General features: G+C 39.7%; 1 protein-coding gene across 1 annotated transcript in view; it reads right to left on the minus strand.

Moving 5' to 3' along the window:
- Window positions 1-9,568, minus strand: part of FAM21A (family with sequence similarity 21, member A) — a 122,557-nt gene that overhangs the window by 46,917 nt on the left and 66,072 nt on the right. Inside the window, exons 15-17 of the mRNA XM_006874613.1 lie at window positions 8,894-8,995; window positions 7,926-8,057; window positions 3,655-3,827 (exon numbers count right to left, since the gene is read on the minus strand). Coding sequence (XP_006874675.1) covers window positions 3,655-3,827; window positions 7,926-8,057; window positions 8,894-8,995 — 407 coding nt within the window. The remainder of the gene's footprint in view (window positions 1-3,654; window positions 3,828-7,925; window positions 8,058-8,893; window positions 8,996-9,568) is intronic.

The raw sequence follows: 9,568 nt of genomic DNA on the forward strand, positions 1-9,568 counted from the left end.
ATGAAACAAGTTATATGAATTGTTGAATGTGAAACTGATGATGTGCCCTGTAAACTTTCACTCAATCCACAATAAAAACCTTAAATTAAAAAAAAAAAACAAAAAAAAAAACGGCAATATGAATGGCTACCACAAGAACAAGCAAGTTTTCACCAGGGAGCCATCAAGGCAAGCAATTAAGTCCAAGCAATTAATTCCAAGACTGAAACTCAAAGGGATTACACGAGCAAGCATGTAAGCTTGCTGGCAAACATGTTGGTCTACTGATGAGTGAAAGTGGGGTAAAGCAGCAATGAAGATGAGGGCTGAGTCCAACTACATTACATAGACTCCCATCGACCTGGAGTAAGGTGAGACCTAGGGACTGCTGAGCCCACGGACAAGGACATAGCCACAGAGGGCTAGAGCTGAGAGTGAAGCATCCAGCTTATATGAAGTGAGGGGAGATGCACAAGAACACCCAAACTTGCAGACAGTACCCATTGGACCTAGCTTCAATGACTGGATGATCAGAACTCGACTAGAGGAAGATGAAAAAAAAATTTTTTTAAATAAAGAAAATAAGTGTAAATCATACAATCTGATGAACTTTTCCTATACTTATGGATGTAGTAGCTTAAAATATCAACTAACCAAGAGAGAAGTAATCTTCACAGCAAGGATCATTCCCATCCCCTCTGTACACAACTTAAGACTGTACACAACATCCCCTCTGTACTACAAACTTAGACACTGACTACCTAAAATGGGGGTGCTGTAAAGGCACAAAGTGACTGGCTTACAAGTTTTCAAGAGGGAGTTTAGATTTAGAGTGTGCGGGAGGGAGGTAGAATCCCCACTGAGTGGTTTTCGTCCTGTCTAGACAGGTCTGATTAAAGGAGATGGGGATAAGACTCTTATGATTCAACAGTGAGTAACTGTTTTCATGACTATCTACAATTGGCACAACTGTAAGGTAGAAGTTTCGTAGCAAAAAAGGGGAAGGGGTGAACCTAACAGTCCAGGAATGGGGGACCCTGGGACCATCAAGGGAAAAGAGCAAGAGCAGAGTGTGGGACCCTACCCAGAGAAGCAGCAACACCAGAGATGGAGGCAGAGAGACATAGTAGCTGAGGACACTAGACTTATGGAGGGAGAGGAGCTGTGTACTGGCAGCCGGGAGCAGACTTGCAGAGTATGCCCTTTGGTTGTTTGAATGATTGTATACTCCTGAGTGTTTTTGTGTACATCTAAAACAAAACAAAACAAATGGAGGGAATAGAAGCAAATATTGTTGAATGATGATACATACAGGGAACTGTAATCATTGTAATGACATGAAATACAATAGGATGTGTGTAAAACTGATGTTCCCCCCATGTAAACTATCACTCAATTCACAATAAAAAGTTAGAAAAAAAAAAGTCACTGAGAGCCAAATATGACCTTGAATATATCCCACCTGAATTTAAAGACCATCTCAAGAACAGATTTGATACATTAGACATTAATGACAGAAGACCAGAAGAGCTGTGGGTTGACAGCAAGAACACAATACAGAAGAAAGCACAAGGTCATTTAAAACACAGGAAAGAAAGAAAAGCCCAACATGGATGTCGAGAGATTCTGAAACTTGCTCTCCAACATTGAGATGCTAAAACAAATGGAGGAAATTAAGAAGTCAAAGAGTTGAAAATTTCAAAGAGCAGCACGAGAAGACAAAACAAGTATTGTAATGAAATGGGCAAAGACCTGGAGTTAGAAAACCAAAAGGGAATAACACGCTCAGCATTTCTCAAACTGAAGAAAAAATCCAAGCATCAACTTGAAATACTGAAGGATTCTATGGGCAAAATACTGAATGATGCCGAAAAGCATCAAAAGAAGATGGGAGGAATATACTGAGTTACCAAAAAGAAATAGTTGATGTGTAATCATTTCAAGAAGTAGCATATGATCCAGAACCAATAATACTAAAGGACGAAGTCCAAGCTGCACTGAAGGCATTGGCAAAAAACAAGTCTCCAAGAACTGACAAAATAAAAATTGAAATGTTTCAACAAACTGATGGAGCACTGGAAGTTCTTACTCATCTACACCAAACAATTGGAAGAGATCCATATATGTGCCCATTCCAAAGGAAAGGTGACCCAACACAATGAGGAAAGCATTGAACAACATTATTAATGTCACATGCAAGTAAAATTTTGCAGAATTACAAAGCAACAGTACATCATCAGAGAACTGCCAGTAATTCAAGTCAGATTCAGAAGATGACGTGGAACTAGGGATATCATTGCTGACATCAGACGGATCTTGGCTGAAAGCAGAGAGTATCAGAAAAAAGTTAGCATGTGCTTTACTGACTATACAAAGGCATTTGACTGTGTGGATCGTAATAAACTCTGAATAACACTGCAAAGGATGGGAATTCCAGAACACTTCACTGTGCTCATGAGATCTGTACATAGACCAAGAGGCAGTCATTCAAACAGACAAAAGGGATATTGAATGTTTGAGAGTTAGAATAGATGTGTGCCAGGATTGTACCCTTTCACTACACTTACTAGATTTATATATGGAGCAAATAATCTGAGAAGTTGGATAACGTGAACGGGAACATGGCATCAGCATTAGAGAGAGACTCATTAACAACCTGCAATATACAGGAGACACACCTTTGCTGGCTGAAAGCAAAGAGGACTTTTGACAAACCGAGAAAAAACTGAAGTTGTCAAAGACTTCATTTTACTCTCGGATACACAATCAACACGTATGGAAACAACAATCAAGAAATTAAAAGACATATTGCATTAGGGAAATCTGCTGCAATAGACTTCTTTAAAGTATTAAAGAGCAAAGATGTCACTGTGAGGACTACAGTGCACCTGACCCAAATCATGAATTCTAAATCATCTCATATGCATGTGAAAGTTGGACAATAAATAAAAATGGATGCACCTGAATTATGCTGTTGAAAAGAATAATGAAAGAACCACGGACTGCCAGAACCAACATATCTGTGTTAGAAGAAATACAGCCAGAATGCTCCTTATGAAGCCAGGATGATGAGACGTCATCACTTGTTCTTTAAACAGGTTACTACTAAGAGTGGCCTGTCCCTGCAGGACATCATGCCTGGCAGAGTGGAGGGTCAGCCAAAAAAAGAGGAAGACCCCAACAAGATGGACTGACACAGTGGCAGCACCAATGGGCTGAAATGTACCAACAACTGTGAGGCAGGTGCAGGACCAGGCAGTGTTTCTTTCAGTTGTTCACAGGGTTGCTATGAGTCAGAACCAATGCTATGCGTTGGAACCAATGCAACGACACCTAACAACAGTCCTGAACCCACAGGAATCTGACAGTATGTTATAATAAACCGCACCCCATGCTCACTCTACAATCTTTTTAGCTTTACTGGAGATTGAAATACGATCGATGGAAACAAAGAAGGATCGGTAGATGGAAAATATGGTCTTCATGATAGAAATGATGCTGGAGATCACACAACAGAACTTTACAAGACCAACTACTTATTCACTGCATATAGCTTTTTAAAACATAAAAATACACACGATGAATGATTAACAGCAACAAAACCTGGCACATCAAATACTGATCCATGGTTACTACAGATACTGATTAAAGGATTTCTTGAAATGACTACTTCACCTGTCTTTAGCAACCACAAACAAATCATCTTCATCATCCTCTTCAAAGAGACTGCTCTTCTTCACAGCCTTCTTAGATTCTTGGTCCTGGGCAGTTCCAACATCCCTACGTTCTTCTTTAGACCTGCTGTCAGATCCAGTGTTGATCTGTGAGTCAGTAATACCCCACTGGTCCTTTAAAAGTCAGAAGTGTATGAAAAATGAGGCTGAAAAATGTGGCAAGTAAAATTAAAATTTTTTATAAACAAAGTGTATTTAAACTAAGTGTTGCTAAGTGCCATTGAGTCAGTTGGGACTCACATATGTAGGGTTTTTGAGGAGTGGCAGGTGGGTTTGAACCACTAAACTTGTCACACCAGGACTCTGAAACTAAGCATAGCACTCTTCAAAGAAATCCATGCCCAATCATTTTCTGTATACTCAAATTGAGAAAACAATTTTAAATACACAGACTTAACAAAACTTCTTCTCTCCTGGACTGTTCTGTCATGACGTTTCCATCCTCTATTGGGTACAAGGGTACTTGTCTATTTTAGAAAATCAAAATTAATTATAGATGGGGCTAAGAAGGAAGAAGGATGTAAAAGAAATCAGGAACTCCTGACTTTCGGGGAGAGTAACTTAAAAACCCAACAAGAGTTTAGTTTCAAAGTGTGCAGAGGAAGGTAGAATCTCCACAGAATGGTTTTCATCTTGTCTAGATGGGTCTGGTGAAAGGAGACGTGGTTCAACCAACCTTACAGTCCAGCGCATTAACCTACAGTGCAACACCAGGACTCCAGCCATCACATTTGTTGCTGCTGTTAAGTGCCGTCGAGTCGGTTCTGACCCACAGCGACCCTGTATAGGGTTTCCAAGGAGGAGTTGGTGAGCTTGAACCACTGACCTTGCAATTCAAATGGCTTTGCTTTCTGACGCATTAGCCTACAGCGCCGGACCAGGACTCTCAGCCACCGCATTAGGAATAACATGTACTTTTCCTCCCAGCTTTAACTAATGTTTTTATTTTCCTATAATGACTGCTCTCAACTACAGGGTGATCAAACAGTATTAGCTTTTTAAATTGCTTTTAAAAAAGGACTGTAGTTATGTGACACTGAGTGGCTTCCATCTCACAGTGGCCATGTATAGGATTAAGTGGCTGGTGGGTTTGAACTGCTAACCTTGTGTTTACCAGTCCAGTGTTTATCCTATAGAGCCACACCAGGACTGAAACAAAAGGATAAGCCATCATAAACATCTCAGTATAAAAAGCAAAATGCGTTCTATCTTTTTAAGTTAAGATGCTTGCAACAAAAACATTTAACATAGCTCAGATGGATCTGACAAAGCACACACCACCATATCTTGCCCACAATAGTAAAATAAAGTACAATCATATCAATTCAGAAAGTTTTTTTTTAATGTTCAGGCTTTTAATATCATTTTATTATTAATCTAATATATAATATGATATAATAACTAACTAGATAGCATATAATTAAGGTTATATGTAACTAATATGGAGTCCTGGTGTAGAATAATGCACTGGACTGCAAAGTAGGTTTGAACCACAAGGTTGGTGGTTCAGATCCACTAGCCATTCCTTGGAAACCCTATACAGGTTCACTATGAGTTAGAAGCAGTTCGACAGCACTTAACTACAACAACACAACTAATATATTAATATCACGTTTCTTAAGATTTTTTATTGTGAATGAGTGAGTTTACAAAGTGGGTCATCAGTTTTACAACCAACAAACCACACACTTTGTTTCATCTAATGATTGCAATCCCTCCACGCAACAATTATCTCACTTCCTCTCTGTAGTTCCTATTTCCATTCCATCCTCCTTCCCAACCCCTCTCAATGTGGTTCCGAGGTAAATGTTGCCCTTTTGATGTTGGATGGTTGCCCATTCCATGGTTAGCGTACCACACTAGTGTTGTTGGATTCCCTATATACCTATCTACTGCTTAGCTGAAAACTAGACCAGGAGGGTGAGGTTCAGTCCAGATTTAAAGAATAACCAAGGGCCATATTCTCAGCTTTCTCCAGTCTCTTTCTAACCAGTAAGCCCAGTCGTTTTAATTTTTTGAGTTGTTCCACATTGTCTCCCACTCTATCCAGAACTTTCTAATGTGATCCCTTTCAGGTCCGTTGGTATTGCTATCCAGATATCATCTAGTTCTTGTGGTCTCAGAGTCATGAAGACTGATGTCCCATTAGTCCACTGAACTGACTGATTCCAAGCATCTTCAATTTTACTCTTTTTTCTTCTACGCATGGGAAGACCAACAGTTGCGGCTTAGATAGTTGTGCATGAGCTTTGACGATCCCAATGGATAGTCACCAAAGTAGAATGTAAAACACTGTCTTTGTGGACTAATTAGGCCAACGGTCCATGGTGTCCCCTGAAATTATGGTCCTGAGACCCCAGGCCCACCAACTCATTGCCTTAAGGTGTTTAGTAATATCTAAGAAGTTTTTGAATTCCTGGTGTGGCACTGTATGATCAGCACTGACTGTGAAATACAAGGTCAGCAGTTCAAACCCACCAGCTGCTCCTTGGAAACCCTACACAGGTTTCACTACAAGTCAGAATGGACTCAATGGCACTTAACAACAACGACAAAAAGTTTCCATCATTTTATCCCCTGTATGCTCCATCTTGGCACTGTAGGATAAGCACTCGACCACAAGGTTGGTTTGAAATACAATGTCGGCAGTTCAAACTCACCAGCTACTCCTCAGAAAACCTACACAGGGCCACCAGGAGTCGGAATTGACTCGATGGCACTTAACAACAACAAAGCTCCACCACATTCACAGTTGTGTTTCCAGCAAAAGGAAATATCCATGTACAAATACCCTCTGTCAAACCCTGTTTACTTGTGGGTATACTCCCACTCTCCCCCGCATACCCGTTCTGCCTGTCCATCTGTCCATCTATCTACCGGCAGAGTACTGTTGTTCCATGGTTGTGTACATACCAGTATTTATCTCTGGCCTCTTTAGCCCTTGCATCCCTCCCTAGGTTTTCATCTGTCTGCATCATTCTTCTGCCAACTTCCATCTTCTTGTATACCACCCTCCCTGCCACGCAAGTTAACACGTGACTACCCTCTGTTATCCTGTGAATTACTCTCCCTTTAGCCTGGTAGCCATCTAAAAAAGTTCCTTTGATCATGAAAACCTATTCTTGAGTTTTTATAATAGGGTCTCATACATTGATATCATTTTAAAAATCTTTTTCTATACAGCTAAATTTGAAAAGAGGCTAAATCATATTCGTCATTGATTTTACCAATACGTAGGCAGAGAGCAAACAAATATTAAGACATTTATGAAAAAGCAGTTAAACTTGCCCAGGGCATTCCTACCATGTTTAGCAAAAGCTGTAAATTAATAAAATGCAATCATCTTTAACAAGACAAGGCCATTTTTTATTGTTGTTAGGTGTCATCGAATCGGTACCGACTCATAGCGACCTTATGCAAAGCAAAACAAAACACTGCCCAATCCTGGGCCAATCTCACTATCGTTGCCACGCTTGAGCCCATTGATGCTGCCACTTTGCCAATCCATCTTGCTGGGGGTCTTCCTCTTTTTCTCTGACCCTCCACCTTACCAAACATGATATCCTTCTCCAGGGACTAGTCCCTTCTGACAGTATACAAGGCCTAGCTCATTTGAATTATGGAATCCTGGCGTAGGGGTAGCTCTGGACAGATAACAGCAAGTTTGGTGATTCAAACTCATTGGAAATCCTATACAGGGTCGCTGAGTTGAAACTAACATGACGGCACTCAACAACAACAACACAGGAGTTTGAAGTCTATATTTATTCCTAACAATTTGAAAAGATTAATCTGTCAATACGTTCTTTTTTCATTTATTTAGTAGAATGTATTAACTGACAGATTAATCTTTTCAAATTGTTAGGAATAACTTTTAGGAGTCCTGGTAGCGTAGTAGGTTATAAGTTGGGCTGGTAACCGCAAGGTCAGCAGTTCAAATCTACAAGCTACTCTTGGGAGAAAGAGGAAACTTTCTGCTCCCATAAAGATTTACAGCCTCGGAAACCCTATACAGGGTCGCTCTGAATCGGAACCAACTTCAAGGCACATAACCACTATCATTAAATAACTTTAAGAAAAAAAGTTTTGTGAACATAGTCTTTGATAACTGAACTTCACTAGGTATAAAAGATTACAAAGAAAAGTTGTGGACAGCCACACTCTTGAATCCCATCAGATAACCTCTTATCTTTAGGAGAAACTTGCACCTACTTCCTCATCACTGCTGAACAGTAAGGCAGACGCTTTCTTTTTGGAAGGCTCAGAGAGTTTTGTTTTCTCTTGATTTTGAATTAGCAGAGATGATGTCTGCTTTTTAGCAGCTATAGTTCCGAAAAAATTATCCTGGAAAATCAAACACAAAAGGTATGACTACTTAATATACATAAAATACACTCAGAAAACAAAGACATTCGTCCATAAAAATTAAAAAAACAAAAACAAAACTTTAAGTAATAAGTCTCCATCAGTTACAGAATATGATACTTTTGGGGAAAACAATCACAAAACGCTAGTAAATACCACAAGTAGAACACTTGGAAGAGTTGTATTTTCAGGGAAGGCAATGTGAGGACAAGGTAGCAGAATTAGAACCAGGAAACACAGAGGTCCTCCTATTATAATTAGGGAGAGCCTTCAGTCTGGAATTAACAAGAGAACAGTAGATTCCCCTATGGCAGCCAGCAATTTGCAATTTTGCTTTCCATGGGTTAGAAACTGAAGCAATGGGTTAAAGGAGAGAAGCATACAGGGCTTCTCTTCTCTTTTACATCTACAAAAGACTTGTGCCTGGGACCAAGGAGGGATGACTTGGGTTTCTAGTTGATTTTTAAAAGATTTGCTTTTTTGCATTTTATTTTCTACTTTCTATTTTTCTTGGGCGGGGGGAAGGTTTAAGAGTAAGGAATTAAGGTTAGGATTATGGCTAGGTATAGGCTAGGGCCATCAATAAGCTAATGTCCTCCCCGTTAGACTGCTAGAGAAAGGAGACCCTAAAATAAAAGCAGGAATATTTGTGTGACATCAGCATCTGATGGTGTGGCTGCTTCCATATCATCTTTCCCTAGTGAATGAGCCTCTGGCTATAAAGTCAAATCAGCAAGAGTTTTCTAACTAATCTAAAAAAATAATTATCTAGTAAATACTGAAAATTATTTCAATAAGTAAATAACAATGTTTACCTCTTCGTCTTCATCGTCAAAAAGCAAGGCTGATGTGGGGGGTTTGCTGGGAAGGAGAGATGCACCTTTTGACTTACTTGCATTTTGAGAAGAAAACAAATCCTGTTGGATCAAGATTACGGTTGCTGGTTAATAGGTTATAAGTTTCTGGGTTCTTTTAAATTACTTAATTTATTTCACTGTTGTTGTGATTATACACAGCAAAGTATATATACCAATTAGAGAGTTTCTACATGTACCATTTAATGAAAAATGATTACGTTGAGCTGTGTAACCATTTCCATCTGCCTTTCTGAGGTGCTTCTCTCCCATTGTGTAATAGGTAGGGTTCTGTGTCAACTTGACTCGGCCAGGATTCCCAATGGGTTGGCAGTTGAGATGTGGTTATCTCCACGGTGGGAAACCCTAACACAGGCATAGTTAACTGTATAATGAGTGTTCACAAGCAGCCAATCAATTGAAGGGCTGCTTCCTTGGGGGTGTGGCCTACTCCCAATATAATGGACACTCAGAAAAGGCTCTCTCTTTCTCTTTTCCACTGGGGACCTAGGACTCTGCAACTGTAAGCCATTTCCTTGATGATAAACTTCACTCTTTCAATATATAGACATACGTTTCATATTTTTGCTTCTCTAATAAACCTAGCCTAAGACACCCATTAACATAAATTCACTG

Source organism: Chrysochloris asiatica, unplaced genomic scaffold (genome assembly GCF_000296735.1).
Source record: "Chrysochloris asiatica unplaced genomic scaffold, ChrAsi1.0 scaffold00289, whole genome shotgun sequence".
Classification (NCBI taxonomy): Eukaryota; Metazoa; Chordata; class Mammalia; order Afrosoricida; family Chrysochloridae; genus Chrysochloris; species Chrysochloris asiatica.